This window comes from Calliopsis andreniformis, chromosome 2 (genome assembly GCF_051401765.1).
Source record: "Calliopsis andreniformis isolate RMS-2024a chromosome 2, iyCalAndr_principal, whole genome shotgun sequence".
NCBI lineage: Eukaryota > Metazoa > Arthropoda > Insecta > Hymenoptera > Andrenidae > Calliopsis > Calliopsis andreniformis.
In genome coordinates this window covers 8,726,781-8,752,141 of record NC_135063.1, presented here as the reverse complement: position 1 = coordinate 8,752,141, position 25,361 = coordinate 8,726,781, and the positions used below count along the sequence as shown (strand labels likewise).

Here is a 25,361-nt window from a genome sequence, read left to right as displayed (position 1 = left end):
ATAACGAAAAGTTCGCCAACAGATGTCAGCAGAATGTCTTCCTAGCGCTAGCTGGCGGCAGTCCCAGTGACTCTCTCCCGCCTCTTCAGGGTCGGGGAGAGCCATGTTCCCCCCGGAAAATCTCTCGCGGCGGAAAAGCGCCGATGGGGAACCCCCGATCAAAGAGGGCGGAGTTTCGGTACGCACAGCGTGTCTGCACCGCAGAAGAAGTGGGAAAAAGGCCGAGTGGCTCGCGCCTGCTCAGCCTTTTTCCTCTCTGTCGTTCCCTCTCGCTCGGATGCACCGCTAGGCGGGGTTTAAAAAAAGGTTTCACGTTCCGCGAGGGGGAAGGTGGAGCCACAAACGCGCGGAATTCTGGAATTCTGCGAACTGCGGGCGCGGGAGGAGAACGGGAGACGGCATCGCGGCGGCTGGGAGGGGATGAAAGGGAAAACGCACACACCGTCGGCGTGTTGAGTTTTGGCGCGGTGGATGGGGGCACGAGGGGAGCGGTACGCACAGGGAAAGTGGCGAAGGGGAAACTCGGCTGCTCCGGGCGGACTGATCGAGCCCGAGAACAGCCAGTCCAACGCGTGCCAACCCTCTCTGGAGATACACTGTCCATCTCTGGCAGAGTCCGTTTTCGCCTTCGTCACGTCGAATCTCGTCGGTGACGGTCGCGTTTCGGTGATTTCCGCGGTCCCGTCGGCAGAGGGGAATATGTGTGCGTGACGTTCGAAGTGGTCAGTGTCCGGTTGGTCAGGCTGCTCGAGACGATGATTACCGTCTCGCAATCGAGAAGCTGTGTCGGAGGAGGAGTTAGCGCGGAGACGTTTGGATGCCTCGTTGCGCTCAAGATCGTTCAGAGTCCCTTGGTTCGTATAATTATATCTGACATGCACCCTTCAGGACGCTGTGCAAGGATACCGTAGGGACGAACGCCTCTGAACCGGGTAGCTCGGTTAGGTTTCTTTGGGATCACGTGGTCGAGCGACGGGATAGCGCCGGCGACTGACAATCCTCGCTGTTAGATCTGGTCAACGCGTCTGGGCTTTAACACTCGTCGCAAGCGATTAATATCTTTGACGTAGGACAGACGCCGAATCCGCTGCGTTCAAGTCGAACTGCCTCCCTCGAGTTTACGGCATAGGGAGACGTAGACAGCCGTCTTTAAAGGGAATAGAGCCAATTGCGTTTGTTGGTCGGGTGACGTAGCTGGGAACGGTTATAGGCGTGAATAGCTTAGTCCTCTTGAAACCAGTTTGCTCTCATCAGAACGAAGCTAACCGCGTTATCGTCGCGCGCTAAGTGATCGTGTGTACCTTGGGAAGCAAGAGTGATAACCGCGTTAACTATAAATAGAGTGCGCGACAAACATCGAGCGCCAACGATAGCGCGATACGATAAGAACGTTTCCCACCGATGAACCTCGTGTTTGGCTGTACGCCTCCGTCTCCACGATAACTTCGATAAACCGAATCCCAGCGACTTTAAAGCCTCCGATATGAGGAGACTTAAGCCGCAGCAGTACGTCGCTCATTTTATCAGAGTTCCCATTTGCAAAGTGAATCGACGTGTGGCCAAAGCTCTGTCTGCAGAGCTAGCTGACGAGCTACCTCTAACTCTGGAACCAGTTCTAACCGATCTCCTCGAGAACCCAACAATCCCGCAGCGCCATCCAGCCCAGCATCCAGAGTATTTTCCAAAAATTGTCAAGCTCCTCACGACGCTATCATAGTCGCAGCGTGGAGAGCGCGTGACGCGTGCTGGCAACGTTACAATCTTCTGCTCCCCACCAACAGACGATTCCTCGAGCACCCCCGCCACAGGGTCTCTGGCACCCCTACCCTAAGCTCTGGCGCACAGCAAACAAGGAGAAAGACGGAGTAACTCTGGTACACGCGCGTCCAAGTGAAACGGAACGGGTATTGCGTCGGTGGGGGTGGAGGAGGAGCGATAAAGGTGGAGGGGAAGGTGAGAGCACGGCAAGAGGGGAAGTCAACGACTCACCCCCGTGGTTACCACTCCCCTGCCACCAACCAGTGGAGCGCGTTCTCTCCCACACAGCCGAGGGGACCTTTGTTGCTCGCCACGCTCGAGCGCCGTTTCGGCTCGAGAGTTTGGACGCTGGTGCCGCCCAGCGGCGATTTCGTGAACCTTCGTTCCCTGCTGGTGGGGGATAAGGGTCGACGGTGGGGGATGAAGGGTCGATGGTGGTGGTAGAGCGAAGAGGAAGCTGGTGGGGATGAATGCAGAGAACGGAGCGAGTACGAGGACAGGGGCACGCTGGTCTCAGGACGCGCAGAACGTCAGAGTGGGTCGAAAAGGACGGGTGCCTCTCTCGCTCTCTCTTGCTCTCACGATCTCTCTGTCACTCTTTCTCCGTTCCTCCCGATCGCTCAGCTCTCGCTCACTCCTCTCGCAGCGGCAGAGAAAGAGAGGCCGATGGCGGGGTGAGAGCCGGCTTACTACGCGGTGAAACGCTACCACGGCGTTCAGTCGTCAGCGATCAGACCGCCGGGCAGTGTGAACCTTCCTGGGCAGTCTCTTCATCTACTCGTCCCTCTGCTGTCCCTTCCTGGACGCGACGCAATAATCACCGCATCTAGTACACCCAAAGACTCACCGTTCGAGATGGATTTGCCTGATCGTTCGATGATCCCGGACCACCTTGGTCCTGAGACCTCGTCGACCAGCTACACTGAAACGCTGAGGAAGAATTTATCCAAGAAATAGCAACGTGAATCTCACACCTGCTAGAACCGACAAATACTCTACTCAATTTGGAGGACGAGATACCGAAAGATTGAAACTTGAATCAGATTGAATCCTTTTAATCTGAGAAGAACATAGTCGATGATGGAAGAATCTTGGAGGAACATTGACGTCGGTCTAGCCCAGGCTCAAGCTAACAGATGTTCGACGAGATCTTGCGGAGGGAACGATGCCCCCGGTTGAAATCACCGGGGCTGATCGTCGCTGAAGCACTTTGAGCCACGAGGAGCTCGAGAGATGGAATCGGATGTTGAGAAGTTCATCAATTGAAGATGGTCTCCGAGGTTCGCCTCGGGTTTCGATCAGCGTTCGCTGAGCCGAGGAATTTCGTTCGTTGATCGAACTTCGCCAGTGAAGTCACGACGTAGTGGGTCCGTAGGGAGGACATAGGGATCGTTGAAACGGTTTGTGCGACATCGTGTCGAGCCACGTGGTGCTCCGAATCGCGTGAACGATCTCGCCTGGATCCTGCGTTCGCTTCTCTTCGCAGAGGTGGAAACGATACGACGAATCGTTCGCAGAGATTGAGAATTGCCCTCGGTGAAGCTCGAAACTGATCCCCTCGGTTGCTCATCAGCTATGTGGTGCCGTTTTCGCTCGTTATGTAACACGACGAACGCTGAAGATTGACTACGTTCCGAAGAACTGAACGAATTTTGCACCTAATCGCTGCGAGTGCGGGAAAGTGTAGGAAGTATATTAAGGGGAAAAATGAATGAAAGCGAAAAAGGGAACGGAAATGTGTGCTAAAGTGGGGGGAAAAATCGTATCGTCGCTAAGAGAGCCGAACGAAGAAAATGTTACGCTTGTGTTGGCAGCCGACGGCTCTTTTGCTCGGCGAGATCTCGACGAGTCGTCAAGGAACGAGTGAGGTAAGACACGTTGTTTTAATAAAGTCGATTGAAAAGCCCGAAATTTCCCTCGATATAATGGTGAAACGACATTGGTATCCCTGCATTTCAACAGACTTTCCTTTCCTTTGATTATCCATACACTATCATGGTATAATATATTCTTCAAGGGACTGTTAGGTTCAGCTATATCATGAGAATTTATAATATTTCTCATACTTTTACTTTTCTTCATTGGTATTGTTCTTCACAAGTGAAATATTAGGAAGTGAACGTGATTCTATTTTAGTTCTCGATTAAGCCTTCCGTGACTCTTCGAACTTCAGTACTTCATAATACGTTCAACAGGATTGAGGACTGGCTCAACTATTTATGAAATTATTGAAGTGCGACGTCGGTGATGCACAGTCTTCCGTCACTTTGGTAACTGTACATTCTTGGTCGTCTGCTTCTGCAATTCGATTATGAAGAATGATGCAGGAAAACTTGAAAACTTTGTAGTATTTTGTAAAAGGAAATTTATTCCAGTGATAGTAGGTATAATTATAGATAAGCAAATACTGGATAGCCACTGGTCGAGTGATAAATAGGACTTGTGATGAGCTAGAGTCTTTACCAATCTTCAAATACACCAAGAGCAACTCATTCGTTGATCAGAATTTATAGATTCAAGTATCTAATTTTTCCTAAATTTCATCAACTTTTCTAAACTAAGGACCACGACTTCATTCCCAAGTATGAAACCAAGAAGCTTCTCAAATAGAGTGAACTAGTTCAGCCAAATCTATACACATTAAAAACTCAAACGATTTCTCCAACTGATTTTCAGAAAGAACTTCATCTGAGTAGTCGATGGAGAAAAACTTAGACACATGTCCACCACCTGAACAATAGAACACAAAACACACCTAGTGTTCCATCAGTCTCTAAATACACACAATGCTCTCTAACTGAAGCATCGAATCTCCAAACTTTTCGCAATCTCTTCAAACCCGCGACCAAAGAGGTCTTCGACTTTGGCTCCCCAACTTAGTTTATATGAACCACATCAGCCCATCCCGAAGCTTTTTGACGTTTCGACAGGTCTTAACCTCGATGGACACAGCAAACAGTTTCCAAAGTGTAATTGTTGGTGAAATAGATCCACCTGTTAGACAAACAGGCGGATCTCGGTTCTGAAGTTCGGACTGAGAAGAATCCACCTGTAGAGCGGTCTGGGTGTCTCGCGCGTAGCTAGCAGGTCCGTGGTCGAAAAATTTCGTCGTATCGAACAAAAAGAGGAGCACGTGCTCCTCGGGTGTTCAGGTAACGGCGCCCTCGGGGTGGCATTGTATCCGTCGAAACGGCGACAGCCAGCCTGGAAACGCGCTCTTCTCGGCCTCTTAATCCTGCATTCGACAGAATCGCCGAGTCAAGTGTTCTATTCAGCCTCTGGCCACGGAGCCGAGGGAAAACCGTGTCTGCTGGTTTCGAGGGGGCCACGTGCGACTACCTGCTCCCAGATTCTGGAAACTCTGGCCCTCAGAGGTGTGCAACTGCGAGGGTGAGTCTCGCCCACGAGACGATAGCATCGGACATTAATCCTTGCGTCGCGTTGGCTGGGTGAAAAGGAGCATTTCACCGATAGTGGCGATTAATTCCGAGTAGTCTGGTTCTAGTAGGTTCTAGAGTCGGCTGCGTGAAATGGAGACTCGTCGTGGTCGATTCGTTGAAAAACTTGTCGCAATAGAACGGAGGAGAAAAAGGTTGACGGTGTGGATCCCGTTGAGGGTAATATCGAGAGGGGTATTAATCACACGCGATCAAGTCGTTAGAGACGGATATCGGTGTAATATTTTATGCGGTCCGAGTTCCTCTCGTCAATCTCGCGCAACTGCCTTGACGCACGATTTTTTATCGCTTGGTCAAAACGCCAACTTCTGTAACTCATCGCTATGCAACGTTTCGAAACACGTAGCCTGAAACTTCCTTCGAGACTTCGAGTCCTCTCGTGCTTCGAGAAGTGACGCATAAATCTTGCTCCGTAAATAGAGTGAAAGACGAAATCTGGGGGAATTTCGAATTGCTGGGATGAAAATAACCGCGGTACTTCGCCTTGAGAAGGATGGGTTGACTTTGGCCGTCGGGTGCCTAGGTACGATAGACCTGGAGGCTTTATTTACGATTAGTTGATGCAGATGCAAATTCGAAGACGAATTTCAAAGTAAATGACTTTTTTTATTGGAATATAGTGTTTCTGGCATGTGGAAGTGATTTTAGAGGTTTTTGACAAGTTATGTGGGATGAAAGTGGGACTTTGTTACACAGTTATGGTGGATAGATGGTTCAACAGTGTAGTAGTTCGTGAGCAAGTAGATTATGCAATTGTTTGATGTATATTTCTGTTTAGCGAATTTTCGAACAGTTATAGTTTATATCAACCATTAAACTACTTTTTCGCTTTTAATCTTTCTCATGATACAAGATTAAATTAATTACTTTTATAAGTATCTGGAAACTCTTCAGAATAGTATAACCTACTCCAACTTTAGAAAATTAATCACAAACTTCAAGTAAACACATCCCAAAGACTATTCACTCAATTAAAAGCCAAAGACTTCAGTGAAACTCTTCAAAAGTCTCAATCAACCCCTCTCTACTCAACACTAGCATCTCCAGAGTCCATCAAGGAACACCTCCTCCCCAAACCAAACTTCAAAATTCCCCATCGCCAAGAGCACAATAGAATTCTCAAAATCCCATAAAATCGTGTTCAGTCCTCGTCGAAAGTCACTCTGGAAGCCGCTCGCGGACAAGGCACTCGATTTAAAAGTCTGCAGGTCGAAGCACTTAATTCAGCGTCGCGAGATATCGGATAGCACGGTGAATGAAATCGACGCGATCGATTCGTTACGCTGTCCCCGTGAGTAATGCGTTCGAGGAACGCGGGGACAATGTGTCCTGACGAAAATAAAGGCTTAGCCCCGGCGAGACAATCGGTCCAAGGGAGGCTGGGCCCTCGACGCCGCGGCAACGCGCGCCACGGTTCCCCGTACGAGCTCTCTGCGGCACGGCGCTGGTACCCCGGAGGTTCTGGGCTCTCTCCTCGGGGCCTTATAGGGGCCATTATCCGATCGTGGAATTCGAGATCTGGCCCTTTCAGCCGCGCGTCAAATTATCCCTGAGCACAATGCGCCCGTTGATTGATATCTTCAGTTGTTGCTGCTGTAACGTGGCCTGCCTCGCTCCTCTCCTTTTGCCTCCTCTGCCTCTCCCTCTTTCTTCCCTGTTCGGAACTTGGCTCGCCTCCCTGTCCTTCTACGGCCCGGTCGTGTCGCTCGTTTTTCTTCTTCCTTTAGGGCCGCCCTATGCAGCGGCCTCGTACAAAGCGAGCGCCGAATATTTCTAGTCCTGGACCCGCTCGGCCTTTCTACTTGATTTATTCTAAACCTCTGCTTTTCTTTGGCCTCGGCCACGACGGGCTCGCCCTCGCCGACGCGGAGAAAAAAATCCGTCTTACGAAACTTTTCGATTACCGGAGCCACCGTCGAAGCAGCCGCGAAATTTTGCTCCTTCGAGGCTTTTCGACTTTTTCGAGCGATCGGACGTGTTTGGCCGACGGCGAGACGGAGCTGAGGTGAACTTTGATTCCTGCCACGGGAGGGTATTAATATTCTGGTGGTGGAGGACTCTCGAGTGGTTCCTTTGAAGTTTGAGGCGTATTCGTGATCGTTGACACATTAACGAGAGGTCTTCTTTTAGAGTCTGTCTTTTTGGCGTAGTTCGCGTGAGTAAAGATGGCTAAGTGTAATGGATATTCCCTTTGTTAGGGTATTTGTAGAACTAGGGTTTTAAATTTTATTTTATTTACTACTGACGGGGAATTTCGTGGAGGAAGATGTTAATAGACAAGGCGCTGAATAAATGGAAATTTAGAGGGAAGGTACAGGTGTGAGAGAGTGAGGAAAGTCGTGGAGATACGAAGAAAAAGTCTCGAGGCAGAAATAAACTGTTAACTCATATATTATTCATTTTAGATAATTAGTATATAAAATAGCATGCTTACAAGATACATAAGATTCTAAATTGCAACAGTATCTTGTTAGTCTACCGTAAGTCTAAAGATTAGTCTTAATGTGTTGAATAACAATCTCAAATTAATATTTCATGCTCAATTAAAATTAAATAATGTTAACTTTTCCAGTGGATAACTTTACTCCATAAATACGTGATCTAGCATCAGGAATTCAGAGCTTGTCAAACTTATCTCAATATTATCTCAATAACTTATCTCTAATAAATTATTCTGATATTTATAATTTAAAAATCCATGTGTCACTATCGCTTGCAACAAATCTTCTATTTCATATTCCCACTTAAATACGAAACTTCGAAACTTCCCCAAAGCTACCAAATAAATTTTCTATTTTCTAAGTTTGCCAAAGCACAAGAGAGCTTAAAGAGCTTCTTCATGTGCACTAAAATCGTTCCACGGTTCAACCACCGAGTATATTCGAGGAATGGCTTCAGTGGTTGCATTTTTGGACCCAAAGCTAAATGATCTTGACGATTTCTCGTGAACTGTTTAGACACAGGGCTCGTTGAGTCAGACATCCGTGGCATAGGAAGGTATCCGTAACACCTGCAGCTGCCTCAGAAATGTCCCGAAAGTGACACTCTAATCGACGGTAATTACGCTTGGCCGAATTAGGTAATTACTCCCCGACTCAGGGCCTATCCATTTGCGTCTTAGACCATTTTAGCTCGAATTGGAGTAATTAGCTCGAGTCAGAGCGTATAATGCTAGGTTCCCGTGGAAGCTTATCCTTCCAAAGGATCCTGTCACGTCACTGCGTTTTAGGGTTCAACATTGCTCTTAACGTTTTTCTTGAGGCGAATTTCGTCCATTTTTCTAATTTTGTAGCTATATTTTTACTTAAAACAGTCTTTTCTAGACCATATTTTTTTGCCTTCCTAAGTATCTACATAAGACTGTCATTTTTATTATGTTAAATGTTGGAGGCTTCCAATTTTGGAGAATTAAATCTTGATTAAGCAGAAAGAAAATCAGTGTTTAATTTATGCTAATTTTATAGACAGTAGCGAAGTTACTTTTCAAGAATTCCCAAGTATTTTATTTAAAATAAACAGTACCCAATTCTCTACAGAAGCAGACAAAGATTAAACTTCTCTAGACTCAAAAAGTCTAATCTCGCATCTAAGCCCAAACTTAACCCATCTTCATCAGACAATCAAAGTCTCAAAGTCTCAGCTATTCGCCTATAATTTAAATCTCGCTCCAATCCCACTTCAGGCCAGTCACAAATCTTCTCCCACATGACGTCTAAGGTCTTCCAAGAAGACTTGGCTCGCCAAGTACCCAAAGTCATTCGTTCGATGGTTTTCAAAGGTGCGCGCTTCAGCAGCCGAATTTTCCGCCTGGTTCGCGACGAAATTTTCCGCCTGGTCGTACGCTCGCAGTTCCAGGGGCAGAATTGCGGCCGCGATTCGCGTGTGCCCATTTTTCAGCGCGTATCGGCGTCCTCCCCACCCCGTCGCATTTGAAACGGTCGAAGGGACGTCGAACGACCGGAAGCGAGTTTTCCGCGCCGTCGCCGCCGGCAGCGTCGTCGCTCCAGCTCGGCCTCGAGTGGATTTTTCTCGCTTTTCCACTGGCTGCCGGCGTAACGAGGTTACGCCTTAAGTATTTGCTCGTCGATTTCGCGACGACGGGAACCCTCCACTCTCTCCCTCTCACCCTCTCCGCGAAGCTTCGAGGGCTTCGAAAAATTCGCCAGCCGGAAAAATGTTCCACGTAACTTTTCCTCTGAGATCGCGTCCCCCTCTTCAACCTTCTTTTTCATCTCGATGGATTTCGAGGCTAACTTTTTCTTCCTTCGTTCATATTTTTTTCTCTTTCTTTCTTCCTTTTTATTTCTTTTTTCCGTTTTCCCTGTCCCCTCCGCCTGTTCTTGCCAACAGAAGGGATATTTTAGGTGGTTCTGTGGAGAGGGAAGAGGGGGAGGGGCAGAGAAAGAGGGATAATCGTTTGGAAACGGGACGTGTTCGTTCTGAGCCACGAGCGAAAGACTGAACGCTGTCGTGCATGACCAGTGACGGGTATTGGACGAGAGTAACGGCGTTGCACTTTATTGGATAATTTAGTGGCGATCTGAAGAACGATTTGGGGAGCGAATGGGATCGTTATTGCGTGGGCTGGCCGGCTGAAAAGTGATTTTTGCGTTACGAAGTGGATAAAGAGACGGACGGTAGGCGTGAGCGAGGCGCGTCCGACTAGACTAATAGCCTAACATCTTTTGGCTATTTCGCACGATGATTCAACGATCGATCGTGGGCCGTTTTAGGACGAGGGATTCATTTTTTTGCGTGTTTTGGCGTAGCGAAGAATGGGGAAGAGAAAGAGATCAAAAGAGTGATACTAACCTTCCTTCTTGTGGTATTTTTGTAATTTAATCGGTGGGCTATAAGTAAGAGGAATTATTGCTATTCCATTATGAAAAGTAATTTATATATATTAGTATTCAGAAATTTTACGCTTTTTCTGTTTATGAAGCGCAGCAGTAGAGATTACCGATAAAAATGAATATTCTTAGAATTATCAAAAATTTGTATAAGATAATATATATTTAAAGTTCTTGAGCCTGCACTGATAATTTTGAATATTGCTTAATTAATGAGATAATTATCACGTATTCAGTCATTTTTTTGGTACGAACATTTATGAAAATAAATGAAATAATTTAGCCGAATATGTCTTTTAAAAAAGGTTTACTTTTTCGAGCACTTATCTGGAGTAAGTATACCCAATTGTGCAATATAGTTTTATCAAGTTATTTCTACATAGTGGAATCTCCTTGATTAAATTCACTGCTTGCTTTCAACGAAATGCATATCTCAATGGGAAGATTAGATAGTAAGAAGGCAAACAATCACTCAAGCGATTACAAAAAACTTCTCACGTCAAAATACAGTGCTCTATAGAGTTTTCCAAAAATTTTCGAATTTACAAAATGTATTATCTCAAGCTCAGCTTTCAATTTCCAGAGATAGATACATGAATCACTGTAGCTACTTAAACCGAAATTACCAAAATATTTCTACGAGACTACCTTCGCTAGCAAGGGTTAATTTTCAGTCGCATTGTCATCGCCAAAGTGGCAACATTCGCACAAAGCCTGGCCGTTTTTGAAACAGAATACGATCCTCCTCCTGATCCTTCAGGGTTGACGTTCCTCGAACGAGATCACCGAAGGTCGAAGTATTCGATCTTTCACAGGTGTGTCGAGGCAGCCTTCGTCTATTCTTCCTTCTCACCCCTTTCGAGCCGCAAACGTAGCTCGATACCTATGCTCAAATTTTACGAGGGCTGCCGTTTCAGTCATGCGTGGCATATAAATATTGTATATAAATAAGGATACCTCGAACGCGCTTATTTATGGGAATTTTATGAAAATTTCTCGTGCGAAGGGTCGAAGACAGCGTGGGGTAGTTTTTGAGAACCGTTAACCGTAGTTCATTGAACGAACGACTTTGAATCAGAATCCAGCACTAAATCTATGCATTAGTAAAACAAGAGTAAATTTTTTATTATTTACATTTATAAAATTCTACCAGATTTAAAAAATAACCATAAAATTCATTGTGAAATGTAGTTAGAAAGAAAGTAAATGAATTCGTTACTAGTTATCCAGAAATATTCTTCTACATACATATACTGAAAGTATGTAGGTACATAAACAAGGATCCAATTAGTAAATTAATTCTCGAGTTACAGAAACATCCCGAATATCGCTCTAAGTCAATTTAGTCGAACGAAATTATTAAACAGCAACAGCGCGATTGTTTGCTTGGGGTAAAGAGCGAAGTTCGAAGTGCCGAAAATTTGTTTATCGAGAGCGTAGACGCGGTGGGGTCCGTGAGAAAGCAGAGGATCGTGGCCTTATGCTAATGAGCCGAAGGAAAAACACCCTTAAAGAGTTTTCTCACGGGACCTCTCGCTGTCTAAGGAATATTAATAGGCCCCCGACCCATAGGTCTTCGACACGAGGACGAGCAAATTTCCGCGCAGAAGGGTTAAGAACCATCTGTGTACCCTCGGACTGGCTGTCCTCGATGCTGACGAACCTTCGTGCTCCCAGATTCCATTAGTATGCCCTCGCTATTATAATATAATACGCGGTAGATCCGTCCTGGTAATATTTATTCTAAGGGGAACAGGTAAAGGGTTGATGCGACTGAAATTTATGGAAAACTGCCTTCTGGGCGCAGGCCAAATACACGGTCGACTTTGGATCCTTTACTGGAACTATTATTTAATATTCACTTTCGGGGATCAATGACAGTATCCGTTGAAACTTTGAAAGTTTGGGTCTGCTTACTCAATTAAGGATAGTGGAAGCTTTATCCTGTGAGCAACACGTTTTTAGTAAATTAAAGAATTTATTACGTTCACGTTTCTATACTAATTACGACATTCGTATTTTAATAGGTGTATCCGTAGTTTAGAACAAACTAGTATTATCCTCGTATTTAATTACTGCCCCGCGAATTACATAAACGACGAATGAAACCGTTCTGTAGTAAATTCTGTATCCATTAAACCAAACCGCTTTCACACGAACGATTTTCTCGTATTCTTAAGACAGTTAAAGGAATGGGTAACGCTCTTGCTGGCCTTGTTCGCGCGTTCCTTTCACAGTAATCAAAGATCGTAACCCATTAATGAATCACCGAAAACAGACTAACAAAGCAGGGGTAAGAAATCTGTCAGACTCGACTGGCCAAAAATCAAGGGAACGACGCGCCTTTAAAAAGAACGATAATAACTTCGAAGCGTGACACAGGATGAGGGCGCGGGCTTCGAGAAGTTCGTCTCGCGCGTCAACCTCGGACAGGCCGAAAGGGAACGTCGCCCCGTCAGTAATTTTTTTCCATCTCGACGTGACGATCGTCTCGAAGTGAATTCAAATTAGCAACAGTGGTGCGCGCCGCGGCAGGCGTAATTCTGTCTCTCGCATCGCGACGCAACAGCAACAACGAGCAACGAGCCTTTTTGCTGCAAATCGATCCCGTCCGAAAATCCAATTTCATGCTCCGTTCAAGACGCGCTTCGGCTTCGCTCTTAGCGCATTACGTATTCCAGCCCGCCCCGCCTTCTCATATTATTGCCCGAGACTCGGTGCCCCCTTTTGCTCCTTTCTTTTTTCTCTCTGGCCCCGCTACCCCCTCTCCCTCCCTCTCCCTCTCCCCCTTCTCGCACGCCCTTTCGGTCCAAGCATCGTCTTATTTTTTTCCTCCGCGATGGGGTTGGGTTATCGGTAAACCGAGCGTTCATTATAATCGCATCAAGACGCGGAGGATGATGTGGAGGCAAGGCAGCGGGGCCCAGGATGGAGGATAAGGCCACTGGCCCACGGGTCCTCCGATGTAATTTTGCCTCGCGTCGCGCAACCGGCTGATTTCGATGAGGCCTGCACGTTTCGAAAATTCTTCGGAAGTTGGCGGGGAGAATCGCGTGAGCCTGGGAGTGGTAGGCGAATTCCTTGGATTCGAGTGGATTGGCGAAGGCAGTTTGGGGTAACTGGTTATTCTTCGTCAATGGTTTTCGTATCACTTGTGTGCGTTTAGTATTAATAGGGGTTATATATAGTATATTGGGTTAATGATAGTACGTAGTGTACAGTGTTTTTTTAGTCAGTGGTGGAGATTATTTTTTCTAGAATTTTTTTTTTTAAGTTAATTTATGGTTTAGTGAAAGGGGAAGACGGTTAATTGTGGTTCATGGGATTAATTCAAGGGACAATGAACGAATTACATAGAATGAAAGATTAGATGGATTTCCTAGGAAGTTTTCTGTTCCTTCCCATGTAATTTTATAAATCATAAATCATAAATCTGTTACACAAATCAAATATATACGTCTGCTCCAATGTAACTGAATCTACTTACTGAAATGATATATTATCAATCATTTGAAATATTTGCATCAACCATATCATCAACGCAACTCCTTATAATTTGAAACAATTTCAAGCAAGCAACTTCCCCTTTCAGTAAACCATTGAAAATTGAAAATTCCCCTCAGCATCATTACCCCTCATGTTCACATTCCCACGCCAATTTTCCTCCAAAATGTGTAACATTTAGCGTCTACATTCACGATTTCCTTCCAACCCCCTGACTCCTGCCGCCCCCGACGCAGCTCCATATCGATTCCCTTCGATAGCAGGTCTCGAAAGGTTCTCCAGCATGAATAATTTCCAACTGGTATCGTTAGCGGGTCGATGTTCATTAACGTCCGTCAGAAAGTGACGTCGGTGGTGTTTAAAAACGACGCCGCTCAGTAGCGCTGTCCCCGTGATTCGTGGTTGAGTCACGAAATCCGTATGATTGATATCCCAGCTCGGAATAACAATAATTATTATTAAGTGGGAGCGCACGGTGAAACCGCACGCTCATTTCCTGTGCCTCGAAAGGAGGGAATTATTCGTTTGCTGTCCGACACGGGGTTGCAGGAAAAAGAGAGAAAAATCGACGAGAGCGAAGGGGGAAAAAAAAGGAAAGAGAATCCGTGGGAAGTTCGGCGAAAAATACACGGAATAATCGGTGATACAATTTCGCTGGTCGGTTGACCAACTTTTCGCGTATTTACATCACCCTCTCTTTTTTTCCCGCCCCGTTCCGTGCATTTTTCGGAGGGAGGCGATCGAGCGCGCTCGCAAAGCGAAAAATTCGTTGCCGCTCGTTCGAATGCCGTTTCACCTGAAAATAACAGCGTATTAAAGTGTTCCCCCTTTCACTACCAGTAGCGTATCGAACGTTGCAACGGTAGCGTGTACTAATCGATGGTTTTTCTTGATTGTTGCAGGTGTGATGCCGATTAGGAAGTGTGCATGTTTCTTAGTGGCAGTTACTCGGTAAGAATTCTCGGGAGGCAGAAAAGTTCGAGTGTACTTGGGACGGTGCATGAAGCTTGATATGACATGGTCCCAGTGCAGTGGTTAGTAAGAATTTTAATTTAGTTGATTGTCTCGAGCTTTGATTACGTGAACAGTAGCACTTTGATTAGTGATATTAGAGAGCTAAATATCAATACTAGTATATTTTGATTTTAAGATAGATGCTCTAGAGTTTTAACTGTCACTTATGTTTTTCTGGGACAGTATTTTAATGTTCAAGTTACTTTGCACTTAACGTCGACTAAGGAACACAGTTAATTCGAACTATCGAAATATAGGAAAAGCACCTGTCATAAATATTTAACAATTCCTAGGATTTAACCCTTCAGTGTGTGGGTAGAAAATACTCCTGCTATTGCACGAGCAAAATTTCAGGGATCCACCACTTTGTCTATATTCTACTAATAAATACAGTTTCATTAAGAATTATATTCACACGAAAAATACGAACTTATTAATATTTAATTAAATCTTCATGGATTCCTCAGACCCAAACCGTGCACTTGAAGGTTAAATAATTAAATTATCCACATACAGTTTGCACTACAAAAACTTAATTAGAAATATTAGGTGATCCACTTCCGACAGTGGGTGTACATAAATTATCATCGTTAGCTCCAATTTCGAAACAAAACAAGCACTAGAATACCACAAACCCAATGCTCATAATTCGAAGAGGATTGAAAAATCTACTTTCCCCTAAATCTACAATTCTCTTCTACTCCACATTCCTCCTCTCCCCGCAACCTCAACCCAAACACAAACCACCAGCATCATCACACACCAGAAATAACTCCCAATGCTCCCACTTCCGCTGTCCACTACGAGCCCCTATCCAAGCACACGATCGCCGAAGAAAGAAAAATAGAGGACGAGAAACGGGAAAGCCGAAAAGGGACTCGGCATTCGTGGCGAGGGTTGCTGGGGATGGGTTCGTTACGTCATCAGGTAGATCCTCGGCGCCGAGGAATCCAGCAAGACGATACGGTCCTGCCCTCGGCGGTTAGATAGGGTATAATCATGGCGAGTTTCGTATCTCGGAGGGGCACACGGGAAGATGGTCCAACATCTGCCGCTGCAGGGAATCTCTGCCCACATGCTGGCGGTGGTGCGCGTACGTACGCACGCACACGCGCAAAAAGTGACATAGCTACACGCCGGGACGTCATGTAAATTCATTCGAAACACATGGCAGGGCCGAGAGCGGCGTTCCTCTCGTCCGCGCAAAAGGGTTCTCCCTCGGATGGAGAGGAATCCGACGGAGGAGCCGCGGCTGCAGCGGGCACCGCTAAAAAAAAGCCAGACGATAACTTTGACTTACAAGTCGGACTCCGAACTTGAGCGTTTCGACGTCGGGGACCACCAGAACGGCTGACCCGGTTAGCTGCTTCCCCTTTTTCATTCACGCGCTCTGTGTCGCCTCCTTTTTTCAACCTTTCATTGCTTTCTTCCTTGGATGTTCGACTACTGCGTTCGCTATATCTGCGGCTAGAAGGATAAACGATGCCTTGTGGACTTGGGTCTTCTTGAACCCGTATTTTTAGGCAAAAATTCTTTTAATGGTCCTTCTTCTTTCTCAAAATATTAATTTTATATTCTAGGTGTCAATTAAGGCTTCACTCGAGTTTTTTGAAAATGTGACATAGGCTGTTTTGACTTATAATCACAGATGTAAGATTCGTATGAACTTATAGAGAGTGAGATATAGATAAACTTGGAGCTCAGACGTGTATAAGCTTAGAGGTTCTTGAGAACAGGTTATGGGTTGGTGACTCGGTTTTGTGGAGTCAAAGAGGGTAGTGAAGAAGAGAAAATGAACCGAATCTTAAGGAGTCTTTGTACAGCGACAAGGTGGGGAGCATTGACGCTAAAGAGTATATGTTTTAAAAGTAGAGAGTTAACAGTTCAGGGGATGTTCAACGTCCAAGTCGTGGGGCCTTATCTTTTGTGACACTGTGGCATCAGCAGCCAACCGTGTGACGTGATTGGCGAGGCGTTTACATGGCAGAATAGCGTTCTTTTTACGCCTGGACTTCGGGCCCAGGACTTTTTTCTGGCTCCATAATCTCTTTCGTCGCTTGGGGTCTTTTTAATCGTGCGTGGTTTTAATCTCTCGCTTCGTGACGGCCAGTCACATCCGTGGCAGATTATGCTCCAAATATCAAGGCTGGCGTGATACATTGTTCAGTATGAAGAATAATCTACTGAGGATTGTTCGAGGGTAACAGCACTTGGTGTTGATTTTCAATTTTTTATTAATTAACTCGAGTCAAAACCTTCTCTTTAGTTAAACACTTTCTCTTTATAGTTAGATCTATCTATATCCCACTCTTTGAATAATACTGATTAGTTGTTACAAAACATATAAGAGAAAATAGATATAAGCACTGCTTTATGACTTAGAAGCCATTATTTATAGTAATCCCATTGATTCTCTTTATGCAAATTCTATAAGAAGTCATATCACGAATTTTTCGCGCAACATAAATTTCCATCATTACTCTTCCCACTTCACATCTCACGAAGTGAATCAATTCAACTCTCAATACGCTTACTCATTGAATTTACCATCGAATACCCCTTCAATCAATAATTAGTTAATACAGGTTCTCCTCGAGTTCCGAGGCCTGCATCTGGACAAAATCATAAGGCAACTCCGCGGCTTGAAATTACCGAAAAGTTACGTGCACAGTGGTCGTTGAGCCGCACGTGTCTAGAGCGCGGTTATCGAATCAGCAGCAACAAGTTAATTCATTAACCGCTCATCCCCGAGGCTACCATCAATCGCGAAACAGTTCTGCAACCGATAATCGCGACGTCGGTAAGAATTAAGCGCGTCGGGGAGGGCAACAAAATTACAGGATGAACAGTAAGGGATTCCTCCCTGTTAACGAATCATCGACGAGCACTATGGCTCGTGGAAAAACAAAACCAGAGGGATGGGGGAAAAAGCCGCGTGGAAATAACAGGGCGTGCGGGTAAAGAGATCGGCGTTGCCTTCTAACGAGCCTCCCCGAAGAAATCGTTAGAGGGGTTAATTCACGCGATCCATGGGCAATTACACAGCGAAATATATTCTGAAATCAATCTTCAAACCATATGTAATTCATTATGTTGATATGAGGATATAATAGTATTAAAAATTGTAATATATATCACAGGCACGTAAGAGAATAGATTTATAGAATATTTTTAGAGAACAGAATAGATTTGTATTTTTTTATATTATCCTGTATGTTTATTAGAAACATGTAGAAGGTCATATACTTCGTAATTTCTTAAGTAACTTCAAGTCATGAGCTTATAGAGAGACAGGAATGAAAAGCCTCTTGTTTTCGACTCATCCAGATAGCTGCTACAATTGAAATGTTCAAAGCTGGCTCGTGGAAAACTGGCTACTAGGGTCCACTGGGGAGGGACAGTGCGTGCACAGTGGAGGGGGGAAAAAAAGACAAGAAAAATGGGAGTACGCACGCCGGCAACGCGCGGAATTGCAGAACTGCCTTTAATTAAAGTCATCAAGCTAGTTGAACAATTATCATTAATTATGGACGTTGGTTCGCCGCTCACACCAGTCGTCGACGTGACGGGCTGAAGCTAGAGGCTCTCGCTCGTGTGCGTGGTGTCGTTTCGAAAAACAGGAAAAAAAGGAAGAGAAAGATACGAAAGAGACGAAGAGGGGAGGAAAGGAGGTGGAGCGCGTCTTTGTTGTCACTGATTCGACTGGAAATGTGACTGGCAAGAAATTGAAGGTGATACGATCTTTATCATTAATTAGAGAGAGGGATAATTAAAAAACTGTGAGATCTGGTTTCGTGTTCGAATCATCGTGGTCTGTCAATTAACCCTCAGCTAGTGTGATATTAATATTGCGAGATATGATAGTCATTAGCAGCATGAAATCACTCCAGCCACTACCAACTTTCAAGAATAAAAATATATCAGACTTAACTTTACTAGACACAAGCGTCAGAATGATGAAATTTGAAAGCAATCGAACAATCTTTACAGAACTTACGAAGCACTTATTCTAGAGACAAGCTGAAATACTAATGTAACTAAATTTGAGTATTTATAGTTCCCCAGTGAAAGTAGAATAATCATGATCACACCAGCGGAGTGTTAACAAATCTCATTATACATTTAAATCATATCGATACTAAATATACCCGTAGGCCCGTGAGGAAGTTAGCAATTCAAATTTCTCAACGCCAATTAAAAATAGAGAGTAGTGTGTCTGCTCGTCAGGAAAGGGCTCGAAGGCATAATGACACTGATTACTGGAAGCGTTCAAAATCAGGTTTGGGAGGGCTAGGGCCAAGGAACTGCCGCGACAGGTTCGCTCCTCGAGGAGCCATGATTTCGAAAGGCCAGGCAGACGCGTCGCGCAAACAGAACCGTGCTACAATAAAGAGGACGATTTACGTTCCGCGTGGTCGTCATAAAACCGGGGGCCAATGACTCGATGAGCGGCCCTCGCGTCTCAATGCCATGATTTACGCCCGCTGGATAATTCCCCCTTGGACGCCGTGACGGTGGAATGCGTTAATCTAACGTTCTCCATGTTTATTTCGAGTGAGCCCTGGTCCAATCGAAATAAAAAAAAGTACGATGGGAACCTTCAGTGTCATCTCCTTGTCGTCACTTTATAGAATTCGGCTTCCGCTCGACGCTTGTTTTCAAAACTGGCGTCAATTTTTAGCATGGGATTGACGAGGGTATTTATAGCTTCTTATGAGGAGCCTTGAGGATCTCTCGTGATTGGAATGAGGTAGATTGTTTCGTTTCATTGGCTGGTTTCGATCTTTTGTCACGTGTGATACGTGGATATAGAGGTGGTAGGGAGATTGAAGGAATATTAATTATTCTGTAAGGATAGACTGCGTTTTAAGTCGCTTGGTTTACTTAGTAGAGAATAATTCTTGAAGAAAAGTGAGCTAGGAATAAAATAATTAAGAAACAGATGGATACCCTTACAACACCACAAAAGAAACGATCACTCTTATATTTAACACATATTATACCCTCAATTAACATACACCAGTAAAACTCAAGCCCAGTCACCTAAACAGAATCCAACTTTCCTCATTTCAAAAAAATATCACTACAAATTACTCTCTCAATTTATCCTCAAACTTCCAACCACTGTTATACACCACTACGTCAAATAATTCTCCACAATCACGAGCCCTAAATACTCACTCTTCGAAGATAAAGCGCCGTCATTGGGCCCCGCGCAGCCAGAGACGATAGAACCTCGAAAAAGGAGAGAAACGAAGAGTCGAAGAAATCGATAGGAGTTCCTAAAAGCACACTTCGTAACTGTCCCCGCGGATAAACTTCTCGCGCTTGGATAATTAATTACGCGTGTTATCTCGAACGGGGCCCCGATTACGGCGTCTTAACGGGACAATAGCGAGAGGGCACGATAGTGGACACCGATAGCCGGGCCCCTTATTAGGAAAAATTTAAGGTCCGACCGCGTCTTTACGGTCGAGGATGGCGCGCACGCAAGAACGAGCCATATTTCTCCGTGAAATTTAACGAACCTCCGCGCAATGGGACACCATTAAAAAATTCCTGGGCGTCATGTGGCACTGGCGCACGCAACGGCGATAAACGCGTATGGGCCCCCAAGGAATCGGGGAGGAATAATAATGTTACGAGACGTTTCACGCAGATCGGTGCAAAAGTGTCATTCGACGACAAAAATTGATTTGTTAGCCAGCCCTGTGTAACTGTACTCGCCGCTGTGGCCGATTTATGAATCGCCACTGCGTCAATAACGTTCTGTCTCGATATAAGCTCGTTTATAATCTGAGTCTTTTGGAGCTGTTTTTTCGTTTTGTGATCGTTGACTTTAACTGGAGATAAAGTCAAGTTGTATAAATAGTAGTTTCGTGTATCCTTTAAGTTTGTAATTGATTTCAAGTCGTGAAAGCTTGGGAGGAGATAGGAGAGGAGGCTCAGAAATTTTGAGGTGAAAGAAACTTTTAGATTCGGCTCAGGAGATATTCTCAATTTACAGTTGGATATGGAGAAATGGGAAATATAAGAATTGGATAGATTTTGGCTCGTTTAGGTGATGGATCATTCTCTTTTGTTAGTTTTCTGAAATATGAAGAATATGAGTCAAAAGTGTTTTTTCGTGTCTACTACTTATTTTTATAGACTGAAAAGTATTCGTGGTATCAGTAGAAGATATAAGTTACATAGGAATTGAAAATCGTATCAGTATTTCATTTGTGAAGCAAGTGTTTATTTGAACCTGTAGGAAAGCTTTTATCATTACAACCTATATCATAACACTGTTTCATAGCGTGTAATCAGAAGCCATTTTGATCTCGGAGATAAGAATGAAGGCTCTATTAATTTCCAGTAAGCTGTTTTTCTATGAGTACCTTACTTGATTAAACTATCACGAAGTAAACTATAATAGCACAGGAAAGACTTCTAATTAAGTAATTTCACGAACCATTATATTCCAATTATTGAAATAAGTGAGCTACATAGCTCAGACCATTTTTAAAGAATAGAAAGCGAGAGTTGTATTAACGGAATTAGTAGTCACGAAAAGTGGTCTATTTGCTGGTGATTTGTAGCACATAACTTTGAAGAAAATAACTTCACTAATGTCTTTTCATTTTTCACGAATACCATTTCACTGGTTTTATTAGAAACAATAAACACTGCAATTAGAATTTTATGGTAAATAATTCTGTTCAGACTTTCTAATAAAACGCCCATCAAACGCTATAAAACTTTTTACAAAGACAACATGCTTCTTTAATCTCTCACGATCGGTTTCTATCCACGCCAATCTTTTCTACATCTTTTCTCCTAAGTAGTGAAAGCACATGCGTCAACGCGATCAGACGGACGTTTTAATTATTCAAACTGACAAGAAGCGTATTTCGGTCGAAAAGAGGCTTGCAGCCGGTGGAAACTTGAAAGTGCATTTCGTGCACGTAACAAACTTAGCCAAGGGAATCGTGTGCACCAGTTCTCCTACCCCTTCTCCACAACTATTATCAGATCAATAATTGCCAAGGAGGGTCGAACTTGCCGAACTTCGAACTGTATTTTAGTCTAATTCGTGTCTATCAGCCGTGTCTGACCCTCGCCAGTTCTCGCGCAGGGAAAAACAAGAACTTCGTTGCACGAGGGAAAATGCATTTGCCAGACAAGATAGATCAATTCCGCTTTCTTTATTTTCAACCAAAAAGTTGCAACAGTTTCACAATCTCAAATCTTCCTTGTTCGAGCACCGAGACAGTATCTTGCCAATTAATTTTGCTACACGTCTCAAGCAGCCAATCTTTCGCTCGAAAGAGTTGAAGAACCGAGCAACGAGGCTCTCCGAGTCTTCGAAGACAGTAGAAAAATCGACACGCGCGCGTCTCGCGCATAATTAACGAGTTCTCGCGAGGGTACCCTCAGCCCCCCTCGAGTGACGTCTTTATCCAAGCAGGGCCTGGCTCATATCGCGGCGTTTACTCCGATTTACATCGCGCATACATATGTATGGAAGAAACTACGATTTGTATCGTCACGTCGGCCAATTAAGGGGCCCAGGGGTCGTTAACGAAGGGAATAATTAGAAAGCAGGGCCGCGTACGGAGCGGTGGAGGGCACGGTACAACGTCGCGACGTCCACGTCTTCTTTTTACCTTCCTCCAGCGCCTGTGGCCAGGGACAAAAAGTCCCGAGTTTCGCCCCTTCAGGTGGTGGAAAGATGTCAGGAATTAATATGTCTGCCGGACGTGTATTTGCATTCGAAATGCCTGCATATGAAATGAACGCGCCTTCGCAATGGGACGAGGAATGCCCGCGAAACGGGCAATTAAAAGGGGGTAATTGGAAAGATTCCTCGTCGCGAGACCACCCTGCGCATGTCGTACATTCTGTGTCGTCTGTTTTTCTGGGGGGCGGTGCGAAACGGAAGCTTGAAAATGTTCTAAGTAAGGGCCACTAAATTCGAGTTTTATGAATCTTTTGTAGCGAGGAGAATACGTGTACATTTAACGAGGGATGCGGTTTACATTGTCCTAGTCTTTACGCAAGTTTCATTTATATGCGTCATTCTCGATTTATTTTCCTTTTGCAAGAATTTGAAGGTAATATCGACAATTATTGGAATAACAAAAGTAATGATAATTCCAAGTTGTAAAGAATGGAAAACGAACCTAGATTTTCTAGATGAAAATAATTCCCAGGAATTTAGACTTTGGTGTATTCAGAGTATTATTTAATTATAGAAATTATTACCATGGATTTTATCTTCTTACGAACTTTAGTATTCAACTTTCGCCTAGTTTCCTCAACTTTAACATAAAATATTGTGAAAATGTGAAAAAACATGAATTTAAATTCTCATATACGAATTAGTTGAGTTGCTGTAAATAATTCTGCTAAGAATACAAAATATGATTGCAATGGTAAACGTATTATCCATTGCTCTTTGAAAATGTACTAAATTTACATTTCCAGTTAATATGAACTGGAACGGTGCAAAATATCGCACAGAGATCGAAGACAGTTTCTTCATGATAGCTTAGGAATTTATTCCGCAAGTCAATTTATTCCCCTCCCCTTTTTGTTTCAACTTCAAACTGGTACTGCTTCTTATTTCCAACGAGTAATTTACTTCGTGCCTACTAGCTCGGGTAATCTCCATAATTAATCGCGCACTGATTTGTTAGACGCCACGGTTGCTGCCTAAAAAGTGCTGTCTTCGAGCCTTAGTCGATGAATTTCGAATGACCGACGACGAAAGGAGAAAAATCGAAGATACGGTCGCGTGAATAATAAACAGGCCGTCCTACTAGTTCCGCGACTCGAGCACGACTCGAATGCATCATCTAAATAGATGATTCCGCGTTCACGGCGATCAATCGTTGATCAATTATAACGGAGGATCGACGGGCTTATCTTCGATCACGGAAAATTACTGGTCATTAATTCTCACCTTGAATTCGTGTTTCTCTTGCGCGACATGGAATAAAACCACTAAATTATCTCCCTCTTCTTCCCAAAGTCTGCCGAGACGATTGCAGTACTTTCTCGACATGAGCTTATTGGTAGCTACCAACAACAATTTTAAATATAGTAAAAAAGCTCGATTGATCTATAATTGTGTTACGATTATAAAACTTTCAGTCAGATATCGAAAAAGAATTGAATTTTTTACTCACTTTATCTAGTATTGATTCACCTACATCACGATAAAGTATCATCGTCAGTTGGGAATAGCAGGATTACTATGTATTTCTAGCTGCCGAAACATCGATTTTCCCGTCAAAAAAGAATAAATAAACCGAACAAATTTTAAGCAACAGTAAAAATACCAACGATCTCCCAACAAAAAAAAAAAACGCAGTTCTCCACCACATCAAACGCAGGAACGCATCAAATGGCAAATCCGTGCAAATTTAATCGCCTCGATGGTCGACTAACGAACGGTGCAGTTGAGTTCGTTGCCATTTCCTGGGGATTTTTTTCGTCAAACAGAGAGGAGAATTAGCGGCAGTCAAGCGAGGGGAAAAATTTGATAAACCACCCCCTGCATAATGGCCGTTGCTACCCTACCGTAAACTCTGTCTATAAATTGATATTTATCTGGCAAATTGTCCACAGGCGAAACGCGTACTAATCGCATGAAGAGACAGTCGAAATCTCGCGCGACGACGAGGAGCGGGGAGGAAAAAGGAAACCGTGCTACCGACATGATTTTCGGAGGCTGTAAAAAACACGTGTTTGCAGCGGGAGCCGCGGTCGGGGCCCGATCAGATGGCCACGGGGCTGATTTGCATGCGACCTTTGCCTCCAGGTGTTTCAGAATTTGCATACGAAAGGGTGGCGCTCGCAGATTTCTCCCTCCCTGCTCTATCTTTCTCTCTCTTCCTCTCTTGCTCTCCTCTTGTTTCGTTTCCCTTCTGCTCCTCTGCCTTCCAGGCCACTCTCTTTCTCGCGTATCGGCCTCGTCCAACCCCTGGTGCACGCATTTATGGGTTACTGGCTCAGCGTGTCGCGTCGTTAACTCGCCGTTAAATTTTCGTTAACGGCGCTGTTTAAACGGCCTGGCCTCGCCGGCTGAAGGAGAATTATGATCGACTCGAATTACTCGTGAGATGCGCTAGCGATTGGATCGTACGTGAGAGAGGAGAAACGTGTGAGCAGCTTTTAGCTGCGCCAGGCTGGGCTTTCGATCTTTCTCTTGGGGATTGTGTTGGAAAGATTGCTTGTCGTTGCCTGGAGATTGCAGGATTGACTGGTTTGAATCGTGTGGAATTATTTAGAGGGTGTTTCGATACTTTTTGACAAGGGTTTTTAGGGTCCTGCGATGAATCTTGAGAAGTAATGGTGATTGAATTATTTTAAGATGGTTTTGGAGTACTTTTTTATATCCAAGAAACTGCTTACAAAGTAGTATAAAGATGATATTCTTGAAAATTAGTGGAATATTTTCATCACGCTCAAATTATCTTATCTTACACGTGGTAGCTTTAATTTCTCCATGTTTTTTATGCTTGTGCAGTCTATTCCCCTGCATGGAGTTTATTAATGTCAATTCAAAATGTGTTCATGCATTAATTAATAAGAAGAAGATTCAATAAATTGAATACTGTTAATGGTAGAATTACTTATGTAACAATAGAAATACAGAAGAACATAAAAATGTTAGTATCTGGAGATTTCAAGTCACTGAGAAAATTATTTCTCTTACTACAACAATTTTATGTAATTGCCTACATTTAAAAGTCAGTAAATGCTACAATTAAGGACAATAAAGTGTCAT

At 44.2% G+C, this 25,361-nt stretch overlaps 2 protein-coding genes across 4 annotated transcripts in view; one reads left to right on the top strand and one right to left on the bottom strand.

Moving 5' to 3' along the window:
• Positions 1-25,361, bottom strand: part of LOC143188452 (UPF0489 protein C5orf22 homolog) — a 327,293-nt gene that overhangs the window by 173,931 nt on the left and 128,001 nt on the right. The window lies entirely within an intron of this gene.
• Positions 2,727-25,148, top strand: LOC143188453 (uncharacterized). Of its 3 annotated transcripts, none has more exons than XR_013003524.1 (3): positions 2,727-3,626; positions 14,473-14,604; positions 14,878-14,987. XR_013003524.1 is itself a non-coding variant. In XM_076392719.1 (3 exons), the coding sequence occupies exons 2-3, from the start codon at positions 14,571-14,573 to the stop codon at positions 24,622-24,624; spliced, it is 459 nt and encodes a 152-aa protein (XP_076248834.1). In that variant the 5' UTR covers positions 2,727-3,626; positions 14,473-14,570; the 3' UTR covers positions 24,625-25,148. The 3 variants fall into 3 exon arrangements, 2 of the variants coding, with proteins under 2 accessions (XP_076248834.1, XP_076248835.1); XM_076392719.1 differs by lacking the exon at positions 14,878-14,987 and adding an exon at positions 24,200-25,148; XM_076392720.1 differs by lacking the exons at positions 2,727-3,626; positions 14,473-14,604; positions 14,878-14,987 and adding exons at positions 17,658-18,315; positions 24,200-25,148.

Excerpts from the sequence above, each read along its gene's own strand:
- LOC143188453 (XM_076392719.1), top strand. The coding sequence starts at position 14,571 with ATGAAGCTTGATATGACATGGTCCCAGTGCAGTG. Across the intron at positions 14,605-24,199 it reads GACATGGTCCCAGTGCAGTG|GCGAAACGCGTACTAATCGC; the intron begins GTTAGTAAGAAT and ends AATTGTCCACAG.